At 43.3% G+C, this 26,905-nt stretch overlaps 1 protein-coding gene across 1 annotated transcript in view; it reads left to right on the top strand.

Moving 5' to 3' along the window:
• The first annotated feature begins 260 nt into the window (after positions 1-260).
• The window catches only part of LOC123033679 (protein MTSS 1-like), a 127,264-nt gene continuing 100,619 nt past the window's right edge, over positions 261-26,905 (top strand). The window contains exons 1-2 of the mRNA XM_044450396.1: positions 261-1,274; positions 18,586-18,647. Coding sequence (XP_044306331.1) covers positions 1,203-1,274; positions 18,586-18,647 — 134 coding nt within the window. The 5' untranslated portion in view covers positions 261-1,202. The remainder of the gene's footprint in view (positions 1,275-18,585; positions 18,648-26,905) is intronic.

The raw sequence follows: 26,905 nt of genomic DNA, 5'->3' as shown, positions 1-26,905 counted from the left end.
CCTTGTCTAATAGAAATTGGCCGGGAATCCACCGCAAGGGGTACTCGGCCCGGCGACCTTCGAGCCCTCCCACTCGGAAGGACCGGCGCGCTTGCCTGTTAGGCGGCGCTCGAGAGAGAGCCTTCCAGCACTTCCCCTCTCCGCCAATCAGGAGCCGCGGCCCGGGCATTCTGAGCTCGTGACGCCTCTTCCCGGGGAAACAAGGTTCCAAAGAAGCAGCAGTCGCTGCTTCAGCGCGCGCTTGCGTGCAGACTTGGTTGGGCGCTACGGCAGAGAGAAAAGACTTGTAGTGGAGCTGGGAGGGGATTGTAAGCTGAGGAATCGGCACGCTGGAGTGCATTTTGGGTGGGAAGGGGCTTTCTTTGTGCTTTGGCTTGCTACCTTGGGGAGGGGGGGTTATCTAAAAAGCAGCAGATCTGGTGCTTGCGAATAAAAGCACCGCAGTTAATCTTCCTGTCCTCTCCCTCTGATAGGCTTGATACATTCAATGCAATAGGGGTATTTTTGGCTGGGTTTTTTGGGTGGAGGTATTTGCTTAATTTTTATTTTTGCAGAGGGCTGCTGTTTTTTAATTGGAATTTAATTTTTATTTCTTTAGGAGAAACAGCCGATTTGGCGAACGAGTTTTGGGTGGTTGTTCTGTGTGTTACGCGTGTGTATGCAAGATCGGATCTGCAGCTGTTAAATGAATAGTTGGATGCGGGGGAGGGGGTTGTCGGGGGAGGCAGCAGACCTTCTGGTGCATCCGATGCATTTTTAAACAGCTCGCGTTGCTGCTCTTCTCCAGTTGAGATCGGTCCTGCCTACTTGTTGTGCATGTGGGGGCATGAGTCAGAATGGAAAGCGATGGGTTCTGCTGCTATCCTTGTGTGTGGGGGATAGAGACGTCTTGATCTTTTCTCGGGGTGGGATTGCAATAGCGGTGTGTTAACCACCAAATACCAATAATACAGCAGGCTAACAAGCTGGAGAGGCGCAAAGCAGGGTTAGGTTAGCTCTTGGATCTGCTGCGTTTGAGATTGAATTCTTCGCTGCTTTTTCACTAGAAGGCAAACTCGGATTTTTCTTATTCCCCCCCCGAGGTAGCAATTGAAGCGAGAGGTTTTATTATATATATATTTAGGGTGCGCGCGCGGGGGGAGCTGAGATTGCTAGTGAAAGCACAACAGTTTTCTTCGTGTCCTTCTGAGCTGGGGGGAAAAATGGAGGCTGTGATAGAAAAGGAATGTAGTGCGCTTGGAGGACTCTTCCAGACCACCATCAGTGACATGAAGGTAAGAAGGCTGAGGGGTGGATCGGGCTTGGACGGGGCTGGAGAGTGGGCGAGAGATGCGGGCCCCTCGGCTGACTGCGATTGGCAGATCCCTGCCTGAGAATCGACTCTACAAATTCCACCTGCATTGAAATGATGGCTGGGGGTGGGAGGGGAATCACCCAAACGCCTCTCTTCTTGCTCTTTCCCTCCCTTCCCTGGTGTGTTGCATGCAGATGAAGGAATTCTGCCCTGTATTGACATTAGCTGCATATCGCTTTTCCCCAAAGAGTTGCGGCTTGTTTAATCTTGGTAATATCATCCTCACGACAACAATAATAAAAATTATCTAGCTGTTTGCATGTTTCTTTTTTAGTTGTATATTGGCATCTGTATCTTTCTCTTTCAACCTTCGAGGCCCAGGATTTTCCAGAGTCCCTTGGGATTGTCCTAATTGTTAGTCTAAACGGAGCCATTGAATAATGATGATGATAAAATAGAGGGAGAGCCACTGTGGAGAGAGTCAGCACTCCATATTCAAAACCCTCGAGGTGGGGCTGAACCAGGAAAGGCATTTGTATATATCCTGCAATGAATACTAAACCAGGACTTTGAATATTTGTTTTGCTCTCAGTGTTCTTCTCGCCTGCCCCTCCCAATTCCCTAGGCCTCGGGAAGATATAAACCTGATAGTATTCAAATAAGGTTTTCGTTTCATTTTCTTACCCGTGTATCTACTGCTAGCCCTTTTTACTAATGGTGGAGGGGGCAAGGGCCAATTTACTCCAGGGTGATAAACTAATAAATGCATACATTGTGAATTGCCATATGTAGCTGTGTTTCCTGGAAATATACTTACAGCCACATGTTTAGTCACAAGGCAACGATGTGATTGCAAATGGTGAACTGCAATACCTCCCTGGAACCTCCATAGGCAGAGGCAGTATATCCTTGGATACAGGATGTTGGGCACAGATAGGGGAGACCATTGTATTCAGACTCCCAGAAGCAGTTGGCCCTGCTTAGAAAACAGAGTGGTGGACTTGGTTGTGAACTTTTGAGCCGGTTCTTCTGTTTTTAAAGGGGATTTGAATTTAGGCAGCAGCTGCCTGAACTTTGTGCCCCACCATCTTGTGTGGAAAGGTGAAGAGTTACTGACCTGAACCTTTTTTTTTAAACGAGGTTGCTAAGAGGCAACTGATTGGAAACTGATTTCAGCTGACTGATTTTTTTTTTTTTTTTTTTAATGAAAAGCCTACTTATAGGCTGGTGGAGAGGAGCAAGTCTCTCCTTTCTCCACTAACCATGTTGTCCTCTTTTTCCAGTTCAAAAACCCAGTGGGCTGGCACAGGAGCAACTTTTTCCTTCTGTGGCAGCCTCATCACTCTATAGAGTACCATGTACTCACCTGGATAAAAACTCTAGTAGCCCAAGGTGACCAGGACAAGGGATAAATGCAAGACTGAGCAAGGATGCATACTTGTATTTGCAATAATGCTGACTGTTTCGAAGTATTGTGTTTTCTCTACAGCACTCCATATTTCAGTTATGTCGTAGCAAGGTTGTTGGTCAAGATCTGTATGCATAGTGTACTTTTAGTTGCAGGTAAAAAGGGCCATAAAACTCAGCGAATAATAATTTACTTTGCATGTAGAAGGTTACAGGTTCAATTTTCAACATTTCTACTAAAAAAAGATGCTTGATAGCTGTTTCCACTCTGCAAACTTTTACCTTTTCATTGGAGGGTACTGTCCAATCTGTATTGGCAATACTGGGTTGGATGAATGCAGGTGATCTGGCAGGTTATAGATACAAGAATAGAGTTAATTCAGTGGAAAGTAACTACTCATTAAGGTGTGGACATTGCCTACTGGTGGAGTACCAAGCACCCTTGCTCATGGCCATCGCAAGGGAGCGTGAGCCATTTCAGGCCAGTTGTAGGACCATAGAAGGTGAGGGTAGCTGTCAGAGAAGATTGCAGTGTTCTTTTTCAGCAAGGGTGAAATGTTTGTTTTTTTAAATCGGGAGAAACATATCAGGGAAAACATATCAGAGAGGGAAGCACAAACTAGTTGGAGAGAATGGGTGGCAGGAGTTGAACCCAGCTGCCAGTTTTATGCCCACTCAATTGTTAAGCTTAAGGTGCTTTGCTGTAGTTTTTGCTAGCCATGGAGATAGGTTCGTTCTCCTTCACCCCTTTTCCTACAAAGAAGTCAGGGAGGAAGGATGCTACTTGTAGGTGAAAGATTGACTTTTGGAGGCCGTAGGTGAGTGCGCCCAGTTCCCGAACTACAAAGAAGCTGTTAATGAAGGGCCGGGATCCGGGTTGCAGCCTGTGTGCCTTGAATGGAAGTTGGGTTTTTTTGCTGCTTTTTTCAAAATCCTTTTTATTTCCATCTGAGCAGCCCTCTGGAGATAATAGGAGTGCAGTTTCTTTAGATGGGGGTGGGTGAGAGGAGCCCTGTACATTAGGAGCCTGTCATAATGAACTCTTTGTGATGCGATTGGGTTCCAGATCCTCTTTTGTTGAGCAGCCTGCAAATCTCTTGGGAGGGAAGGGCTTCCAAACAAAACCTGCAATCATTTTCATTAAGGCCACTTCAGCAGTGGGAACATTTTAGCAGATGTCGTCTTCCTGCCAGATGGAACATTCCTACCAATGGTTAAAAGCAGAACTTATCCTTCCATTCTTTCCAACAGGAAGCAGATAAATCTTCAAGTCATGCTTGAGCTGCTACCTGCAGGTGAAGAAGTGTTCACCTGGAACATTTTTCTCTTGCCCCTTTCAAGAACATATCAGTTCTGGAGAGCTTAACAGAGAGGCTAGATGTGTTTTAAAGGAAACAAACATCAGTCAGGGAAAAAGAATTTTGTGGGGTTTTTTGTTTATGATGAACATTATGCAGCAGTTTCTGAGGATAAGGAAAAAAACCCCTGTCCATCAGTTTTATATTTGATCTTGCAGTGTGGAACATGCAGACAAGTTCCAGAAGCAGGAAGCTGTCTTGGACTGTCAGTAACACCCACCGAAGAGCCCTGTGGCACCTGGAAGGCCAACAGATTTGCAGTGGCACAGTTTCTTGTTAGATTAGAGGCCAGTTGATCAGAAGCGTGAAGGGTTTGCCAAATATTGCTGTTTACAGTTCAGACCTATCCTTTACATAAAGCAGATTTGCCTTTGCTAATGGTGTGCAGAAGAAATGCCAATTTAGGGCACAGTCCTATGGGTTGCATCTTTGATCTAAACTCCTGAACTCGGAGGCTTATGAGTATCTAATGCAGGGCAGAAGAATTGGTGGTGGAGATGATTGTTGTCTCTGTGCTTTTCAGCTCTGCATTTTTCACTAGCCTTTTTGCTTGTCTAGTTGGAAAAATCTTGGGGTGTTTGTGAGAGGAGGTTAAAGAGGCTTTAAAATAGCTCTTATCCTGGCCTTTAAGTCCCTGCCTCTCACCTTCAAGGTTGGAACTGGTGTGTGTGGGGGGTGTCATTCCCCTGATTTCCTCTTCCAAGTTTGGAATTCTATTTCTAATGGAGTGGGGAATCGGAATCCCTCTGGGCCTTCAGGTGCTGTCCAGAGGTCTGTTGGATTGCTTCCCCTGGCTATAATTCTGTGTACACTTACTTGAGAGTAAGTCCTATTAAATTCACTGGGGTTTTATTCCAAGTTGGTGTGTCACAAGATTGGGTGTTGGGGCCTGATCACATCTTTCATCTGGTGTCTTCCCATGTGATCCAGTGAAAATTGTTAAACCATCTACTCCTGGGAATAAACCCCATGAATTCTGTGGGATTTAAATATTAGAAACTGGATCATCAAAATAAATCTAGGAACACATCTGAGCAAAAGTCAGACATAAAGTGCATGTGTGTGGAGGTGGCTCAATCAAAGGATGTAGAAATCCAAGTTGATTATGTTTCCTTTAAAATCCAGTGTATCAAGATGTGATCCTAGGGCTCATCGGAAAGGTAGGAGTCCCAGTTCAAACCTTGGAAAAGCAGTCTGAGCTAGGAGCTGGGACTCGAAATTCAGGGTGCTGTTTCTCTTCATGTGAAGCTGATTGGTAAAGAACATGGGTTGCCATTGCAGGGTCATAAGAGCGACCTCGGAAATGGTGGTTTGGGAACAGGGAGGGGTGGAGTGAAACAGACCTCAGCCCCTCCTCATTGTAAGCAGTTGAAATATTTAAATTGCCGGAATCAGCGGTCTTAAGTGAAGCAGGAAGGCAATCCTTGCCTCAGTGTTTCTTCCATTGTCAAGTAATTTCTGAATTTGGAGGGTTAGGAACAGCCTTATTGGATCATGCTGTAAATGTCTGGAAGATCTTCTATTGGTATGAGTCTTGGTAGACCATCAAAGAGAGAGAAAATGCAAAAGAGCTGTGACATGCATATTCCCAATAAGTGGTATGAGATACTATGTTACCATTTTATGCCACCATTCTTCACATTAATTTACCCTTATTAATGCTGTTATGCTACTATTGCTAGCAATGGTAGTATAAATACTGCTTTCTTAAGTAAATGTCCAGGACAACAGGGCATCCATAGTGTTGATTTGCATTTGATTTGTTTTTTCTGAAGTCCAATCCTGGACTTCTACATTCATGGCCTTTGTGCTCTCTCTCTTTTTTTAACCATGATCCAAGGTCAGAGCGAAGAAGTCTCTTTTCCTCCTAAAACCTATTTATTTGGCACTGCTTGGTTGTGCTTCCACAGTGTGTCAACAGGATGCTGTTGCTGTGAAAATGTTGGGGACCCTTTTTGGGTGTAGCTTTAAATAGTGCAGATTTTGTTTTGTGGGGAGAATTTCCAGCTGATGGATTAAAAACTAGAGAATGTTTAGGATTACCCAGCGTGGGTGTCGGCAGTGGGTGTAGCTTTGAGAGCTGGTTCAGCTGCAAGCTGAGACAAGGGCAAATCCTATTGAACAATTTGTCCTTGTCCATGCTTGTTGGACATGGTTTTAAGCACTCCAGTTCAGCTGCCACCTGTTTGCTTGTTGTGAAATAATGGGAGAATTTCCTTTGTGCAGGCAGGTCTTCCAGGATTTCGGCAGCCCATGTGTCAGAGTCCTGAACAGCTTTCAATGATGTTGCAAGAAATAGCATGTTAAGTTGGGACATTCAGGATCTCAAGAGCCTAAAAAGGTGGTCTTAACTTGTCTCTGCTAGTCAAAACACTGATCTGTCTATCCAAAAGGACCTCTTGTGTTTTCCCAATGTCAGAGTCCAACAGCTGCCCAAATTCTTCGTCTTTTGTGGCCACTTTTGATGGTCACTCTTAAAAGTCACCAGATAGCAATTTCTGACATGGGTGGAGGGGTTCTGGAAATTCTCCCCTGAAATAACAAATAATGGAATTGTTATATGATGCGTGACTGTGATGTTTAAAGAAGGAAGGAAAGAAATCTGATAATCCTTATGTCCGTTCATGAAGCATTGCAGATTTAGTGATTTAAAAACTGGCTCAGTACTATTCCAATTTAACCTTGAATTTTAATTTGAAAAAATGATCATTTGTATCTGATTCTGGCTTAGCTGCACTGCTTGCCAATTTGGTTTCTAGGCCAAATTCAAAGTGCTGTTTTTAACCTTTACAACCATGCCTGACCTGGGACCCCAATAACTCGCAGACAACCTCTTTTCTGCTCATCTATCCAGTCAACTTCAGAGCCTTTTCTCCTTTGTCCTCTGGTGGTTTGTGTGTGTGTGGGAATGTGTTTGGGAATTGGCCTTTTCTGTGATGGCCCCATATTTACTGATTCTGCTCCCCAAGGAAACTTACTTGGCTCCAGCACTGTCTCCTTTTGAGTGCCTGGTGAAGATGTACTTATTTTCCCAGGAGCTGGACTTAGTTATAGCCAAATGTTAGGGCTGCAGTTTTGATGTTCATTCTCTGCTTGGGGAAGATAGGCAATTTGTTGTACTGGTTAAAGTATGGAACCTGGGCCTCAGGAGATTAGGGTAAAATTCTCTATCCAGTCATGAAACTCACTGGGTGACTTTGGGCTGAGACTCAGCCTAATCTACTTCACAGGGTTGTTGTGAGGATGAAATAGAGAGATGGGCCATATAAGCTACCTTGGAGTTCCTTGCAAGAGACGGAAAGATCATATGTGATATGTAACAACATTTTAAAAAGAGTTTTTATGTGTTTGCTGTGGATGAACACATTGGTAATGAATAGTTTTTAGATTATGCATTTTTGTACCTGCATTGTCTGCGGATTATGCTTTATATACTGATTTAGGGATTTTTCTGTTGTAGTCATGATGCTTTTCTGCATTGTGAAAGTCACTTTCAGACTGCTTTTTGTGGTGGGAAGCAGCAGGGGATCATAACGTCCATTTCAGTTGTAGTTCAACATTGTCCATTTTCTGTGGAAGTCAGGACTGCTCTGTGCTACCTCCAGGATCAAAGGCTTCTGCATACACACCACTGTAGCTCATTAATAGGTGAGAGGACTGTTTTCTCCTGTACTGCTTGTGGCTTTCTCAGAGACATCTCATTGGCTGTCGCTGGGAAACGGGATATGGCGTAGGCTTTGGTCTGGTCCAGCAGGGTGCTTCTTGTGTTCTTCTGCCTTAAAAAAAAAGAAAACAACATGGTTAGGAAAGTTTCAGTCATCTGTATTGTGGATTCCTAAAACCTTTCCAGTTTGTGTTCCTGTGAAGTTTTGCTGAGGTTCGTCAATGGTACGTAGGCCATTGACGAAGACGGCCTGAGGTCTGCTGTGCTCCCAGTTGGATCCATAGGTGGACTCTGTTTGCTGTGGAGATGAGAATGGTTCAAAGTTGATATTGGATCAGTGTCAAAAGAACAATGGCATTTCCAGAGACACTGCATAAGGGAAGTTATGACTTGATACGCTTTAAACATCATCTTGTTTATTGGGCGTTTTCTGTTCTTCCAAAGGATGTTTTAAAGGGTGGAGAGGGGGTTTTAATCAGGGTGGTGGCATTAATCCAGGATAAGACATGGCTAAATGTAAGTTTGTGAGAGAATTAGCAGGTGTTACATAAGGGAGCAGGATGAGGGGGAACAGATGCGTGCAGACTCCCACCCTTAACTCTGTGGTGAAAATATGCTGTGGCATTATGGGATTTATAGTGTCCCACATCCATAGTCCACCATGTTGGGGAAGACTGGTCCAGTCAAACCATCAGATTGGTATTCCAGTCCTGTACATACTGAAATGGGAATGAGTCGCATTGAACTCTGCAAGTGCTTTGGGATTGGGGGTAGTTCTAACTCCTGGACTTCTGTAACTTCGTACTTCCTCTTAAAGCATTGCTCCTTTCCAGATCTGCTTGCCTGGGGCACGTGGCTGCAAGGAGGGAGGGCCAGAGAAGCTGCAGCACCACAAATTCTGGTTGCTGAATCTTTGTGCATGACCTTGCCTATTGACCTTGAGTCCCTCAGACCATGAACAAACAGGCTGAGGCTTCTGCGAGGTGGTGCTTGCTTTGTTTTGGCCCTTTGTGGTTTTGAGGCCCTGATGCAAGTAAAAGGCACATGGGTATTCCAGTGAAGCTGGCTTGTGCCTCAGCCGTGCCAGCTTTGGAAGCACCTCACCTAGAGGCTAAGAGGCCTTTCTTCAAGCTTCGCTTTGCTTGCAAAGTCCATGAGCAAGCCGCATGGTTTTTTAAAACCAAATTGTACCTGATAGATGAACAGTTGGTTTCTGTGTTACAATTTGCATCCTACCCACTCAGTTCTCCCACTTCTGACAGATATCCCATCAGCCACCATGCCTGAAATTCAGTCCCAAGTTGCAGTGCTCCCTGCTGACATTGCCTGCTGTGTCCTCATTTTTCCGTGTATCTGTCACTGGGGGCGGTGGGCAGTAGAATCTGGATGGCTGGAGTTGTATCCTACAATGGCCCTTCCTTCCAGGGCACTCCGTCGTGATTGCAACCCCAGAAGGTGGAAACCATATTGCTGTGTTCAGAACAGGGTGGGTATGATTTAAATTATTTAAATCACAATTTAAATCACTAGTCAGTGAGACTAGATTTTGAATCATGGTTTTCTAGACAATTTGCACACGTGCCTGCCTTACCCATAGGTAGAGGAACTTTATTAAAATATTCTCAAACTGGGTTTCTTTTATGACATGCTAGTACAGGTTTTCTTCTCCAGGGAAATAATATGATAAACCTAAGGATATTCAAAAAAAGGTCCAAAGACTTGTGGAGGAGTCTGTGCAAAAGGTCTCACTTTTATTTTTACTGCTTGTCCCCATTCCTCACACTTAGCTTCTTGTGCAGATTTATTCTACTTCCAGCAGTCTTCTATTCATTGAATGTTTTGAAACTTAGCACTTAAGAGGTAAGTGGTTGATTCTGTGTACATAGATTTGCAAAGGAACAATGGGATTAAGGTCTTTTTCTCAGATCTGTATATTTTATAACATGTTTGATGTGAAGAAGAGGCTTGTGGTCCGCAGACACAAATTCACAGTTTCGAGAACTGTAAAACCAAGCATCTTGTGATAATATCTTCTAACTAGAGAAATTGCCCAGTAATCTTGCAGAAACCGCTGGAAGAGCATGGCATTGTGAATGTATTAATGGAATTAATTTACCAAACAATTTAAACATTGCATGAATATACAGCCTCATGCTACATAATTAAAAACTCATCCTTATTTCAGGATGCATAACCTTTGGACTGTAATGTATCTTAAATAGGAAACTATCTTTAGATGGATTTTTAATAGATGCTTTTTGAGGAAAAGTAATTTAAATGATTTTTTTTAAACCACTAGTAGTTATCCACTCTGGTTCAGAAAATATGGCAAGCTATGGTAGCATGGAGAAATTGTAGAATAAACCTTTGTCTCTTAACTGTGATTTCAAAAGGCCAAACTTACTATGGTGAAATACCATGTGTAGATTTGGACAGCATAACAGACCAGCAGTGGCAAGAAATCTACCATGGTTTGTTGTGTTGTCTGAATCCAGCTGCTATGTAAACTTGCCTAAGACGAGGCTACGTGAACTGTCATGGAGATTGGCCACAATAATTTTTGTGCCAGAGAGAAGAATTAAATCATTTTCTGTTGGATTTTGTTTTCCTTGGATTGGCCTTATTTGACCACTTCTGTCAGCCATGGAATGTTGGCCTTGCAAACAGGCTAATGTCTGGTTAAAACTGATCACAGATTTGAATTAAGCATTCTGCGTACGTTTTTATTCTTTGCAGTTTCCTTTCCTCTTTTTTTTTTAAAGAAGATATTTTCGCCAGCACATTGTGTTGAGCCAAAATACAGCTGATTGTTCACTTGTTTGTTTGCAATTAAGTGCAACCAACTGCAATTCTTTGCCATTCTAAACAGCTGCAGTATGTTTCATTTCGGACTGGCGAGGAGGAAAAGAACCTCTTCTGATTTTTATCCTCTGATCTTGAGTGTTGATCTTGGAAACAATCAACCAAGCAGCTGTCTGCACTTTGGGGTTTCTTTAAACCTATGGCATAGCTATGTAAATGGCTGGCTATTTTTAGCTCTTAAAGCAGTTGCTCTGGATGTGGGAGGCAGGCGCCCTAAGGAGGAGCAGACAATATCCCGGAGGATGTTTTTCTTGCACCCTCTTCTTTTCTCTCTTTTTCGGTGGAGCTAGGGATGCAAGGGATGCAATCCTGCATTGATTACTAGTGGCACAGATTAATGGGACAGCTGTTGGAGGCCTTTCCTTGCCTCTCTCTTGCTCTGATACCTTTAAAACAAAAGCTTAACCGATCATGGCCACACTTCAGTCTTGGAAACAAGTTCACAGTGTTGTTTGTTTTCTTAACTTGTAGCACATATTTTGCCCCATGGAGGGAGATGAATGGGCTGCACTAGGTCTCTCCAAAATTCACAAGTTTTCCTTGTTAATTACCTGGAGGTGACTTGGACTTACCACAGGCGATTAGGAAGATGGTTAGGGCCAAGCTGCCTTCTTTTTCTGTCTCCACAGGGTTGCCCCAAAGTTTTTGTCATCTTTGTCCTCTGATCTCTCCCAAGTATTACCACTTACAGGGTTTTCACAGCCCCTTTTGGTACCTTGCTGCCAGGCACCCTGCTTTATGAGGGATACTGCTTTAGGAATGAGGCCTTGGGTGACTGTCTGAATGGTAAAGGCTTCCTCCAGGCAGTCTGGTGGGTCTCTACATAAAGCAGGAAACATCACAGCCCTGCTTTGTGCTTTTTGTGACATCATTTAATTTATGTTGTTCTTGCACTGCCCAACAGCCAGTGCGTACAGGGCAGTTCACATCAGTAAAAGAAACCACAGTAATATCTCAGTTTCAATAAGTATCTCATTACACCAAGACACAACCCAAATAGTTATGAACATTATAATATTTCAGATTAGTTACACGATAGGAAAGATCAATAATTACAACATGCCAATTATTATTTATTAGTAATGTCCAAGCCAGAGCCAAACAAACCAAATAAATCTGTGCATTAAGGTACAAAATGCAGGAAAAAGCAGCCAGATGTTTTAATGCCAGAAGCAGACTCCCCCCCCCCCACACACACACACTATTCTTTCATCCTGGTGCAGTTTTCAAGACTTCACCAGAGACAAGAGCGGTGGTGGAGGTTAGTTCCCCCCCTTGTGCTCTGGATGCTCCTACTGTTTCTGGAGGTTGCAGACATGTTGGTGGTAGTGGCAAATATGCACCCAGCTGCTGGGGAATCTGTGCATTTTCTCTTCTGCAAAGCAGAACTCGCCATGCACAATTCTGTTAGGCTGGTGCAGTTCTCAAAGCTGCAGTGGAGGTAAGGGGGGGTGGGGAGAAGGTGTCTGTTCCCCTGTTTGGATGTTGCTTAACTAAGTTTCTTCTTGATTTTTTGGATGTTCCTTTACCACTCTTTCATTTTGTGATCCTACGTTGGAAATCAGCAGACTCACAAAGATTGCGCCTGCTCTAGCCAGTATGCAAAGCAATTCTATGGGCTCCTTTCTTACACTCAGGAGAGGGGCTCAGGAGAGGGCTCTGCTTCTGCTCTTGGAACTGAGCAAGCACTTGGAGTAGGCTTGATGTAGTGGAAAGCTGGTGCATTGGCAGCTGTGTAGGGACAGGGGAGAGAGTTGCTGAATAATTAGCATATGGAGCTAACTTGGACCCTTGACCCATTTTGCTGTCTGCACTAATCTCTCCAAGGCCTTAGTCACATTTTCCCCCTGCGCGGTGACCTTTGAGCTGTGCAGGTGTTGCAGGTAAAAGGTCTGGTACTGGACAGAAGTGTTTCAGACCCAAATGCTTGTTGGCGGGCATGTGTGGACCAGCCCAGCCTTTGAGATCTTGGGAGGGAACTCGCATGGTGGCCCTACCTATGGGGAATGCCCATGGAGTGGTGATTCAAGCAAGGGCCTTCTTGGTGGTAGCACCCCCTTAATGAACCTCCTTGTTTTTGGAGGGAGCCCTTTTGCTGTTTGCTGATCTTCCTTTATTTGTTATGTTTATTACCTAGCTGCTGGTTGAATTGGTAGGATTTAGAATAGTGTTGTCTTATTACTGCATGTATTTTCAGTTTTATTCTTACATTGTAAACCGCTTCCTATGAAAAGCAGAATGTAAATGCAACAAACACACAGTGAATCCTGGTTGCGGCAATGTGTTTGTGCATGCATGTGCTCAGTATTATGAGGAACGTGTTGTTCCAAACTCGGAGTCACAGTGAGTGGCAGAAACATGGGAGAGTTGACATTCTTGGGGGCGCCCAATCAAGGAGTGATCAAGAAATTGATCAGTACTGCTCTTTGAAGAAGCCGAGAGAGTACCCGTGGCAGAGGTGTCTGTCTTGGGCAGTTCATACTCTGGTTTAGGAGCATCCTAATTTAGCAACGTTTGGAAACGATTGCTTTACACCCCCCTTTTCCAGTAATGTATTAAGCCACATGTGCTGCAGAAAGGTTTTGAACTGTTACAGCATAGCAAGATATTTGTGCATTGCTGCATAAAAATATCACCCATTGAACTAGTATTTGAGGAGGAAGCGTCTATGTAATTGCATACTGAATGCTGGTTAATACATGACATACGGTGCTTTTTTCAGTTCATTCATTTCTCAGCTTGCTGCCTAGGATGGGAGGGAGGCAATAAAAACCAGCAGCGTAAAATCGATAGGTGTACTGAAGAATTTGCTATCAGTTCTTCATAATCTTGGCTGCTACAGATTTTGAAGAATGAATGCATTGAAAAGGGTTGGGTCTGCGATTAATTGTGAAAGATGTCCAAAATCATTGTCGTTCTAAAGATTTAGCTTCGTTGGGATGACAAAAAAGATGTTTACTTTTTCTGATTCACAGTAAGAACAGCCCTGCTGGATCTGAATAAAGGCCTGTTTTGTTTACCATCCTGTGAAACCTGTAATAGTCAGCCATAGAAAGATCACAAGCTTAGTAGCCCTTGGCTGCTGTTCCCTGGTGACTGAGATTCAGAGGCAGGCTGCAGTCCTTACCTGGGAGTAAGTTATATTGAACACAGCAAAGATTAATTCTGAGTAGAGGAGTAGGATTGCACTGCCCAAATCTTTCTCACAGAAATATCTTACTTTAGCTGATTCCCCCCATTATTTCACCAGCTCCTTTTTTCTAGACCCAAGTTCCAGACCCTCTTGGGACTTCACGGAGCAGATGGTAAGGTCATAGGGAAGTTGCTTCTCTGCATGATGGTCATAGGCTGTGTCTTCTGCCACCAGTGACTGTGTGCACACCCAATGGAGGTGCCTGGCGTTATAGCAGAGTATTTAATAGGATAAGTGTGGCTGGGCTTCTGTAAGGTCAGTGAGCAAGCAACCCATAAATCGCTTACTAACAAGTGGCAACCTCAAGAAGAAAAGGTGAACAGACACCTATATATTGGCATTCTTGACTTTATGGAGTATTTGGTAGTATTTCTCCATGGTCAGTGGGTCACATTTTGTGACCTTGCTGTGACCTTCCTCAGGTAGCTTTCATCACCCTAACGTTTTTAATAGCTTCCTTTGCAACTGTTCTTTATATTAGGTGGGTAAGGAAGAAAAAAGAATAAAGTGCTGAAATGATGCCAGTTGTCCACTGAACACAATCAAGTTCAGCTAGAGGTGACCTGAACCACTTCAGTTGGGTTTTGAATTTCGGAAGATAGCTTGTCCCTGCAGAACCTCTTGGAAGAACCCAAATATTTGTGTTGAAAGTTAGGGTTTTTTTCAATGCCATCCACGCTTGTTGACTCAGAAGCAAGTCCCACGGTGTTTTTAGGACTGACGCCTGAATAAACACGCACAGAACTGCAGCTTCAGTAATGTAAATTTAAGATGTGACTTCTTGCCTGCCTGCAGCCTTTGTTTTCCATGTGTATTCTGCTTTGGTTAACTTTGGAAAAGGCAAATTTGAATTTCATATTGGAAGGCTAACCCCCTCCTCACAAAAAGAGAGGAAAATGTGTTGCAAGCATCCTGGTGGCTTGCTCAGGGTTGCGGATCTTTCTGCGTACTGAGCAGGGGAACGCAGTGGTGTGTGTGCTTTACAGGCATGTACTTTTGGCCTGCCAAATGGCCTTTTCCCTTATTGATTGACTGGAGCGTTTATGCAACAGATGTCACTCCGGTTCAGTTTGTTAGCTTCTGCAGCAGCGCATATGCTGAGACACTGCAGTGGTCAAGGCTTTCCATCTTTTGTGGTACACCCTTGTGGTGTTTTCAAATTGTGCAAAGAGTCTCGAAAGTTGTGTTGGATCTTGATGTGCAGGAGAACCCTGGTCTTGATTCGTGTGCTCAGATGACTGCACCCCATGGGTTGCTGGAAGTTTGGATGCAGATAAACATGGTTAGGTGGATGTTAACAGATTTGAACTTTCCTCTCTAGGCTGCTTGCCAGAGTTGGAGGGTACAGAGTCGGGAGAATGTTCTGGTGGACATTTGCTTGCTGACTCTGCATGTGCGTGAAGATGTCGTGTAGTGTGCAGGGATAGGCTTTGAATGTGCCTGTACTTCATTACTTTGCCCCACTGGGTGTCTTTGGCCAGGGGGAGGAATAGAACAGCCCCTGGCCCAAAGACATCTACTTCAAAGGAGCACAATGTCAAATTTGCTTCTACAGAAATACATAGAAATGCTCTGATGTTGCAACTTGCAAATGGTGGGCATGCTGTCCAGTGTCCATCACAAAAGGTAGCCATTCACCTTGGTAAAAATTTAATTTTATGTCTGCTTGTATAGCTGAAAAGTTGTGCAGTAGACTCTTGCCTATCCGGCTCGCGACTATCTGGCCTCCGTACTATCCGGCCTAGTTAAAAAATAACTATCAATGAACAGTGAAGTAAGTTTAAATAATTTTTGTAAGAATTAAGCCTATGTTTTACATTAATGTTCTGTTTATTTTAAAAGTGTATGTATTCATACTGTACAGTGTACATGATTTTATGTTTCCTGCAATTAAGTTAGACATTATAACATTTACCTTAAAATGTGTACAATATTTTTATCCTTGGATTTCCTTTTTCTGTAATACATTTTTAACACGTATAGTACAGTACATAACAAACATAAAGTACTGGCCTGTACTAAGAGGTCAGAAAATATGAATAAGAGCAGGTTTTGGTATAAAAAGGGTGTTTTTAATGGTACGGGTGGGATAGGAAGTGAGCATTTATAGAACTCCCGCCTCTCCGGCTTTTTTGTTACCTGGCCTGCCCTTCTGCCACATCAGACCGGATAGTTGGGAGTCTACTGTATATGTTAAAGGCAGGAGAAAACCAGAAGGCCAGTCTTGGGATAGGACTTTTGCGAAATTGGGGTGTGATATCTGAGGTGGCTTGTAGTAGACCCTTCATTGAGGGCATTGTCATGCCGCTAGGATAATTCCATAATGGGTAATACTGTGGAAACAAAACTTCACTATTTTTATGATTTTTTCTATTACAGAGGTAGAATTTAGACATGGTCTTACAGGACAAGGAACAACTGAAAGCCATGTGAAATTAAAAGGAAGCAGATAGGCAAGCAATCTATATTTTATTGGGTTATTAAGCAATAGAGAGTGAGGGTGAGTTGGTTGAAACTCACGTACTTCATTGCGCTGAGCATTCAGATGTCTCTTGCTGAGGCCCTAGTGGTTTCATGATTATCTAAAGGCATCTAATCCTTGACCAAAAAAGTGCCTTTTTAATAGTTCCCTGGATAATGTGTCTTGGACAGTGACTCTCTGGGCATGATCAAATAGCTGTTAAATTGTCCCAGAACAATTCTACATTTTTGCAAAAAGATAGGAGTTGGGTTGAACTTTACTTTTCAAATCATCCTTTGCTGGATGGAAATGAGAAGTCAGTAGAGCAAATCCTTCTAGCCTTCTCATAACCATGTAATGAACCACTCACAATAAATCATGTTTGGGGTTTGTGTTTGGAGAATAGCAGGAGGAAATCACTAAGACTATGGAATGTCAAGGTATGTGCGAAGGCTGGACCTGAAGTTTGGGTGCTGTAGACAAGGATGGGAACTCTGTCAGCTGACAAGGGATTAGCAGGGTGGACTAAGTTCAGGAGATTACTAGTTCTTACTGCATTTATCTCAGAAACCAGTTTGCTGTGAATTTGTTTGAAAATATATGTGGGGAGGGGGAATCTGTGGTTGGGGTGGATTTTAGGTCTTTTAAAGTCTGTTCAATTTTGGCATGGGAAAAGTAGGAAATGTGAGGGAACACTGCAAAAGCCCCCCCCCCCCCCCCCCCCACACACTCACACAGGCACTCTGTTCTGGAATGAATGAGATTCTTCTTAATTGCAGGGTTTATGCATTCAAAATGTGCAGTATAAGATGTTCATGTAAGACAATCTACAGGTTATTTTTCATTAAATGTGACCAATTTTGTCCACAAAAATAATGCCATTATACATAATAATATAAGATGTATTATCTACCTACCTCACAGGATGGTTGTGAGGATATAATATATATGAGCCACCTGGAGTTCCTTATAGGAAGAAAGGCAGAATATAAATAAAACTAGATATCCAGTTCATTTGTAATGTTTAATACTGAGCCTCTGAGATTATTTTCTATCAAAATCATGCAGCTTATTTTGTTTCCTAAAAAATTGGAGCTGCTTAGTCCTTGACTTCTTGGAAATTTGAAAAATATGTTTGCATTTAGTGCAGGATACATTGGCTTGCAGCTCACTGTCTCGCTTTAGTATGAGTTTATTCTGTTTTGCTTGTTCAGAACTGCCGTTTATACTTTTGAGGCTGTAATCTTAGTTGCATATTCCTGGGAGTAAGTTCATCTAAACAGACTGGATCTTCTGAGTAACCGCATATATATTTAAATCTCACATATATATGCCCAATACTGCCAACTAAGTTAGAAACACTGTATTTCACATTAAAGCAGTAAAACAAGATTTAAGGTTGATTAAAAAGTATTACATGTAGTTCTTGATATCCCCAGCATTTCTAATTTACACATGCTTCTAAGTAAAAGAAAATCCCTTTTTTCATGGGTTCAAAATTTATAGAAAATGGGCATAACATCTGGCTGCAAATCATGGGCTATTTAACCTGTGAGTTGCCATTTGTGTCTGGATGACTCTCCTGAACTTGGAGCTCTCTAGCGTTCTTGACTACTGGCTATGCTGACTGGGGCTGATGGAAGTTGGATGTCCAAACATTTGGAAGGTACCAGACTGGGGAAGGCTGGTCTAAACATTAAGCTATAATCTTTCATCCCTGCATTGCTGTGTTTGCCTAAAGAGATTATAAACATTCCATGAGTAAAAACGTAATGAATTAATATGTAACTGTTCTTTGTATAGTTGAGAATTTTTGCTGATGAAATGGTTTGTGCAATCTGAAATTCTGTATAGACTTAAAGCAGGGGTTTTCCACCCTCTTCTCAGTTGACCTCACATTCCCAATTTTGTTTCCTCTACTCCCTTCCTGCAATTATGAGAAATGCATCAGAGCTAGTGTGTAGCTGTTTGGTAGGACCCCCCCCCCCCCGCACGCAGATAGTGCTTTTTTTTACCTGCCTTTGCTTCCCAAAGGGGTTGAGGAAGCATAGAATACATTCCTTGCCTGAAAGACCTTCCCGTCTTGGCTGTCAAGAGACAAGCGGAAATGGGGAGACAAAGTTTTTCACAATGGTCAGTGGTTTTATGGGATCTGAATGTTGTCTTTGTTAAGTGTCTTGAACTTTTTAGTAAAGGCAGGATATAAACTTTTTCAATAAATAGATGGAACTGGCTTGAGTACATGTACGCTGTCTTCTCCCAGTTGGCTTTCAGAGAAAATCTCAGAAGGAGGATGATCACATTAAGATAATTAATTTTTTGTATGTTTCTCTCTCTCTCTCCCAGGGAAGCTATCCAGTTTGGGAAGACTTCATCAACAAAGCGGGGAAACTGCAGTCACAACTTAGGTAAGCTTTTCTGATGCCATCTTTGGTCTTTCTCTTTTTTTCTGCCCAGTTTTCTATATGGATATAATGGTGATCCTCCTTTAATCTACTGCTTACGTGGTATATTATGTAAAAATTGGAATAAATTTTGTCTTAGAATTGATGTATTCCTGTCTCCCGAATACGTGGTTTACATTTCAATGATGTGGCATGTTGTTCTCTCTTTTGTACAGTGAATTCTTTCTGGCTCTTTTATTCTCTTGCTGGTTGTAACTGTGATGTGTACAGTGATATTAACCATGGTTTGCCTGTAAACCTCAACTTGAAACTATGGGTTGAAATTTGTTAGAACAGGAATGGCAATTTCTGCAGGTGGGGAGCTGCATTGTTTCCCCAAATGTACTGGAGTACACACCAACTTGTTTGAATTGATTTTCCTGCGGTAGCAGCCAAAATTGTATTGAAACAAGGTACATGGACCATTCACATGCCTTACTTGCAACCATGATTGTGCTTTGGAAGGCTTCTGCAAATTAATGAAGTTTAGTTATTCATAGGATGATATGTGTGAAGCTTTCTTAATAGGGAATTGTTTAAAATACTAGTACTGCAGGCAGATTAAAAGAAGAGCCATTAAAAATAATTATTTCAGTGCATTATAAAAGCACAATTTTAGCTGCAGATGTCATAATTGTGTGTAGCGGGGGTAGGATCTGCAGAAATGGTGGGGTGGAACATATGCAGGCCACATGTTCCCTACCCCGGATTAGGAAACTTTACGTACAATTAAACCAAACCTATTAATGAAAAGTTTCATTGACAATAGCATTGTGCACATAGAATTGTAAACCAAGGAGAGCCAGTGTGGCGTAGTGGTTAAGAGCATGGGACTGGGACTCAGGCGATCCGGGTTCGAGTCCCCGCTCGGCCATGGAGCCAACTGGGTGACTTTGGCCAGTCACAGACTCTCAGCCCAACCTACCTCACAGGGTTGTTGTTGTGGGGTAAGATGGAGGAGGAGAGATGATGTAAGCTGCCTTGAGCCCTTTGTAGGAAAAAGGCAGGATATAAATCACAATATAAATATAAATAAATAAATAGCAAAAGCTGCAGAAGGGGAGATTCCTATTGGAGTTTCCAGGGTTGGCTCTTGATTTTCAGACAATGGTTTCCAAATAACCCATGTTAGATCCCACTGGGCCTTTATGTATGTGGTTCTTTTTTAGAATTCTGATGCAAATAATTGTACCTGGAATGCCTGTGCCACAGTAAGAGCATTCCTGATATTTGGATATCTGTTTTTTTGTTTATTTATTAAAACATTTTTATGCCGCCCCATTTGCCGAAGCCTCGGGGCGGCTTACAACGTTAAGTTAAAAAAAATAATAATTATAACATTAAATTAAAAAATCTGTTCATTGTCATCTCTTCAGAAACCAGATATGTAAAATCTTTAGAAACTTCAAAGCTACAAGGGTCCCCCCCCCCCGCAGTTATTTTTTAAAAATGGAAATTTGTGGGGAAATAGGCAGGTACATGTTGTTTAAACCTAGTCAAGATAAGAAACCAAAGTGAACAACCCACTGTTCTCAGCCGAACAACAAACCATGGCTTTTGTGGCTATGTTTTTTGGTGCCAGGTTAAGAACTTTTTAATTTAATCAGTATTTTAATAAGTTTTAATATTGAATTTTATCATATTTTAATTGCAGCCAGAGTGGGTTGTTAATTTATTTATGTTAGATATGTGTACTTTATTTGTGTAAGCCATCCTTGCAAAGGATGACATACAAATATCCTAAGTAAATAAATATGTTTGTTAGCATAGTTGGATTCAGATAACGTGATAACCCACAGTTTCGCCAGCAACCTACAGTTCAAGAACAACCCGCCCCCAACTTGTGCTCAGCACAATAACTCCATCCGCATTTTTCCTTCCTCTTGTAATGCACTACCCATTCTCTGTTCCTTATGTCTTTATATTCTCGATCAGACGTGGAAGGAAGTAGAAGCACTGCAAGGTGCGTGCAGTTCACGTACCCGCTCCAATTTTTATGCCCTTGCTGTTTCAATTGTGTGAATGTGCTGTGAGCACTGGATGAAAACCTTCCCAGGAGAGCAACTTCCTTGGCATTCTGAGCCCTCACTTGCAGTGAGCCATTTTCTCTCCTCCTAACCATTGTTTTGATTCTCGGGTGGCTGCAAAAAGGGGTATTTTATGTGCATTTTAAAATCTTCAACTGACCTGTAAAACGCTATGCCTCTTAACCTTTCTCTGTGGCTGCTTGGGAACCCAAGGGTGTGGATAGTCTGAGGAATGAACTTTGCTTTGGGTGGTAAATATGGATTTCCCATCCATGCGTTTGTTGCATTGTAAAGTAGTGGTTTTGAGAGCGGGGGTTGCTTGCAGGGGAGAAAGAACAGGGAAGCGTGTGACATTTAACCCTTCCACTGTTACCCTGTGACATTTTCTGGAGAAGAATTAATCAGCCTTCTGCTGCTTTTTGCTCTCTACAAATGCCAGCACCTCCTTGAGGTTACTGTGTGTCCTCGTCTGTGCATTTCATATACACATCCACACAGGGAATGATCTGACAGGGTCTCTTGTGGTCACAATGTCTATGGGCAAGAATTGGGGTGCTTCGGAGGGGAAGATCAATAGATCTAAAAGTGGCCCCTCTGAAGGACAAATAGATCAATGAGACAAGAGCCAGAGGTTAGAGTAATTGCAAAAAATAAAATTACAAAAATTACAAAAAGTAAGACAGTTTACATGATGGCCATGCAAATGGGCCTGGCAGGTCTTTAATTTAAGTCTAAGTGGTGGTGTGGAACGGAAAGGCTGAAAGAGAGAGGAACTTTGTGCCAGAGGAGAAGAGGGGGTTGCGGAAGACACCTGGTGGACACAGGGGGATTCCAGCTGGGGAAGAGGAAGGAAATTGGGGATGTACACAATGTGTTGCTTAAGGCCGTGTGCCTACCTTGCATGAGGAGGCTTAGAAAGACAATGAGAGAGCAGGGACAAGGGAAACTGGACTGCAGTCTCTCGAGCAGAAGGGGAAACAGTGTCTTTTGGGAAGGGATTATATTCTACACATCTGCCAGTCACCCACTTGAGTTGGCCCACAGAAGACCTCCAGAAATTCCCATTTTTCAACCTTCAGCATCTCCAGGTAGGGCTGAAAAAATTCTGTCTGAAATTCTGAAAAACCGCTGCTGTTAGCATTGACTACACCAGCTTTGGTGGATCTGTAGCCTGCCCTAGGATAAGGAGCTTGCTATGCTCCTATGTTTATTTTTCTGGGAATATGTGATGGACAGGAGAACTGAGGGCCAGTGAAGCCCTAACTGGTTCCTTAATCATTGTACACAGTGAGGCTTTGGGGTGAAGGGCTTTGGGGTGGGAGAGGGTACCAGCAGGGCTGTGCTTTCCCTTGGGACCCTGACGAGACTGAGAGCACAGCAGTGTGGAATTAAAACTGGTGAAACAAAACCAGCCATAGGTAGAAGAAGAAAAATTAGCATTCCTTACTGGAAATTATTTCTTTTGGTTTAGGGAAGTGATTTCCCCCAAAAGTACAAAAGAAGGGTTAGGAGGTACCTAGGATAGTGCTGAACTTGCCATAGAGGTGGTGAATGCAAAACTGCAGAATGCGAAGGGGAAGGTTTCTGTGCAAATGCTGTAGGTAGAGCCCTCATTTTAAGGATTGCTAATGGGTGTTGATGTACCTTGCAGCTGGGAGCATTCCCTTGCCTAAGGCTCTGGATTCGCCTGCTTAAAATGATCCCCCAAGGATTGCCTGATTGCAGTAAGAGCTAGGTATAGGTCTGTAAGGCATTTTCATTTATCCAGTTCTTGCATAGAGCAGAATAGGTCATTTCTACTGTGCAACGTAAAACAAGGGCAAGAAATATATGCTGGTTATCTTGACCTGCTTCCTCAGGCCTTTGCTTGAATCACCTTCCTGAGCAAAACCAGTGATGATGGAGACAAGTTGCTAATGAGAGTCTTAAACGGCAGAGAGACTGCTTCTCTTAGCAGTGGCCATCCAGATGCTTAGCTCTGTCTTGAAGAAATCTTAATTTTAGGAGTGTGTTGGTTTATTTTCCTTCTCTTGCTGTGTGTCCTTGTTTTTAGGTTATCCCGAATGTCATGTCCCAGATCTCTCTAAATCTGAATATGCAATTAATTAAACCAGAGAAGGAGACACTTTAGCATATGCTTCTAAGGTGAATGGGGTTTGTAAGACCTACTTCGTCAAGAAATGCTAGCTATATTTAGGAACCCTGGATCTACATTCTATTTCTTGTGGAGGGTGAGAATCTGGGGACCTGTTGCCAGGATATCTGTGCTTCAGAGTGGCAGCGAGTGGGCTATCATTTGCTACCTGAGATGTTTCCTTTGGGATCCCGAGTAGAAAGTCTGGTTGAACTTTGATTTCCTTGTCGAAGGTTTCAGCTCAGAGCAACACCAGATGAACCGCAGACTTCTTTGATTGAAGCGTAGCAAGACTGTACCTCTTGAGATACCCAGTGGGATACTGACTGCTTGACGGTGCTCCCACAAATGCAGACACCCCGAACCGCCTCCTTACATATTTGGCATTGAGGAGAACATCTCCCTGATCTTCTTGGAGATGCTAGTTCTGGATATGCAGTGCATTTTATTCTTTTGAAGAGAAGGAAACAGACAAAAGTAGTGTTCCCTTGCGTTCCCCTTGAAGTGGCACAGTCCGGGAGCGTAGGTGTCATGTGATCTTTGGTGGTGCGGCCCCTAATAAGACTGTAAGGAAACGGGAGTTCTTCTGAGCTGGGTTTTCCTCTCCCATGCTTGTGTTAGAACCAGTGCTTTTTTTGTAAGAGAAAAGGTGCTGGAACGCATGAAATTATTTACCTTTCGCACATAGTCCATCACTGTACACACACCCACACACGTCAGTTGTGTAACGAAACATAAGGGGTCACCGCCCGCAGTAAGCACTCAGTGTGCGACCACAGGACCAATCACAAGCCGAGCAGCACCAGCACAACCAGTGTGAAGTACGCATGCATCGGATTCGACACACAAGCAGCCCGCATGCACCATTTTAACGATTTTGCCACCGACCTGCTACGCTCGACAGGGCGATTCAAATCCGTGTGGACCAAACATCAAATTTCCAAAAGTTACTTTTAAAACTTGGAAAATCTGTTGAAAAAAGGTGCTGGAACTCTGTTCCAGTGCATTCTATGACAAAAAAAGGCACTGGTTAGAACATTCAAAGCTGCATCCCTTCCTCTGTGGACTCCCAAGACTGCATATTCATCATCTCATGGCGGGAAACAGGACAGACTGCATGTTGAGTGATTTTTGCTGCCCAAAGATAGTCTGGTACCTTAACTGGAAACTCCAAATGGTGACCTTTTAGTAAGTAATATGAGCACAATCCACTGGAATGTCTCCTGTGCAAGCCCCATGGAAATGATACAGGGTCATCGCAACCCTTGGGCACCTATCTGTCTGTCCATCTATCATCTGTGCGGCCCCTATCTATTTCCACATGGCTTTCATAGCAGAATATCCTGTGGGCTTGCATTCCTAGGCCAGACCACTCGGCCTTCCATTTCTATGCTCTTAGTGTCCACTCCACAGCTCACCTGTTTCGCTTGTCCCACAGTGAGTGAGGACTGCTTCCTTGGATGTTCTAGATTACATGGAAAAAGCTACCACCACCATCCAATTACTGTTGTATCTGAAGGTATTCTAATAAGTGTCTACTCATTTTGTGGGCGAACTGATCTGTCTTGGCCAGAGATGTGTGTGGCTTCATGGCCTCCTAGCTCAGATCCATTCCCTGTTCCTTTGTGGGCCGCCTGTGTGCCTTTGACTTGTCTGCAGTGAGAAGGAGGTACCTTTGCTGTTTAGACACCTTTGCTCTCCTGTATTATATAGTCAAGATGCAGGTAAATTATACAGTTGTGCAAGCTCCAAAGACTTGAAGGCAAAAGGGGCCAGTTGCCTCAAGCAGAAATACAAGGATCTTTCTGAAGGAGTTTTGTTAAAACGTTATCCTTCCCCCTCATTACTTAGAATTTCTGATGCATTTCTCCCGATTTTCGCTATCCTCACAATAATTCCGTGACTTACAAGCCTTATCCCTGAAGTCTGCGTTTTGCACTTGTAATAGCATGGCTTTCCCTTCTGGCATAAAATATGGACATGTGCGTCTCCCTTCAGACTCTCTTCTGTGTCTGTGAACGAGATGGAGTCATACTTCAGATGGGAACTCCGAACAGGATCTGTGCTTTTAAGGATGGAAAGAACAGCAGTTTGCTTCCTGTTAAGTCCCAGGGCTTGCTTGTGGTCTCTCACTAGACTGTTGAGAAGGAAGTGTAGGAGACAGCCCAGCGACTCACTTCGGGGTCAGATTTAGGAAGTGTTGCAGAGGGCTTTGTGTGTCGTTAAAGCTTCTGCCAGCAGCAAGAAGAAACCCTAATGCAACCTTCTCAGCCTGGTGCTTCCAGAAGAGTAGGGCTGCAACTCCATAATTCCCAGCCAGCTGGCATCAAGCATCCTTTAAGTTCACCCTTCTACTGTTAAAATGTTGAAAAATTGCTATTGTGCAAGTATTAAAAATACATTCAGTGTAGATTAATTATAAAACACGCGTCTCAGTCGCTTGGCATGCATTATGTTCTTCTGCTTTTCTGCTCATATTCTGCCAAGCCGTGCACCCCAGATTACAGAGTAGCAAACTTGGATTTAGCAGTTTTACAGAAGCCTTAGTCCACCATAACACCCGAACAAGTGTGCCGGTATGATTGGCTTGCTTTTTATTATTTATGATATATGTATGCCGTCCTTTGCAAGAGCCTCAGGACGGCTTACACAAATAAAGTACAAATATCTAACATAACATAAATAAATTGACAACCCACTCTGGCTGCAATTAATAAAATACAATAATAAAATTCAATATTAAAACTTATTAAAATATTGATTAAATAAAAAGGTCTTAACTTGGCGCCGAAAAACATAAAATGATGGCGCCAGGCAGACCTCTCTGGGGAGCGCATTCCATAGTCAGGGCACCACCGCAGAGAAGGCCCTCCTCTGGGTACTCTGTCTCCTAATATCTTTCACAGAGGGTTCCTGGAGGAGGGCTTCTGCTGCCGATCTCAGGGGGTGGGAGGGCAAATAGGGAAACATAGAAACAGAGCGAGTCAGAAGGGGTCTCCCGGGCCATGTCGTGAGCAGAGAAGAAGACGTTCCTTTAGGTATCCTGGTCCCAAGCCGTTTAGGGCTTTTTTGCATCCGCACTTTCCATTTTCAGGTGTTACTTATGAAAACATCTTGGAGGGATACCTTAAAATGAAAATGTGTGTGAGGAGGGATTGTCTGTCCTTAATTATCTGTCTGTCCTTTCAAGTAGTCTTACCAAATTCCCACTATCTGTGGTGAGCATAGCCAATGGTTGATGGGAATTGCAGTCCAACAACATTGGGGGCTCAGAGTTGGAAATTAGTTTATTAATCATTATACTTATATCCCACTTTTTCTGCAAGGAACTCTAGGCTTAATGTAATCCTGCTCCTCCATTTTTACTCTTACAAAGATAGGTCAGACTGCAAGGCATGGACTGACCCTGAATCACCCACTGAGCTCCATGGCCAAGTAGAGACAAGAATGTGTCCCAGTCTAGCGCTCTGACCAGTATGCCACACTGGCTCTAGTGTTGGAGATGGTGCTTGTATTTCAGTTGTACGAAACCACCAATGCCCCAGCTGAAACTACTTTCTTACCGCGTTCAGAAACATCTAAAAGGTGAGAGGGTAGAGTAGAAATGAAGCTGAGAAGCACATGCAGCGGTGGCTTCAGGTTTGTGAGAACTCCTGGACAAAGCACCCTCAAAGGGCCTCCTTCATCCACAAGCCCACCTTCTCACTACCACGACCTGCAGCTGCTTTTGCTCCTCATTCCCTTTCGGATCATTGCAGGCACTTCTTTGGAAGGCAGAAAGCCAGTGAGTCCATGGGTGAGGGCATCTGCTGCCTTTTCGTCTCACCATCAGTGTTGCCTGGATCCCACCGCAAGAGGCAGGCGGACAAGCAAGTTGCAGTGGTGAAGGGGAAGAACACCTCCAGTGGACTCCTGTCTGTGGTCCCCTTGTTGGAGGGAGAGCCTTCAGGTCGTCTGCCGTGCCAATCCTGACACTGGCCCTGGCTGGAGAGATTCTTTTCGCTCTTTGTACAAGCTCCTACTAGCTTCTCTTTACAGCCTTTGCCTTTTTTATTTTCCTG

This window comes from Varanus komodoensis, unplaced genomic scaffold, assembly GCF_004798865.1.
Source record: "Varanus komodoensis strain SLA01 unplaced genomic scaffold, ASM479886v1 scaffold66, whole genome shotgun sequence".
NCBI classification, from domain to species: domain Eukaryota; kingdom Metazoa; phylum Chordata; class Lepidosauria; order Squamata; family Varanidae; genus Varanus; species Varanus komodoensis.
The sequence above is the reverse complement of the archived record's forward strand: the minus strand, read 5'-3'. Positions and strand labels throughout refer to the sequence as shown.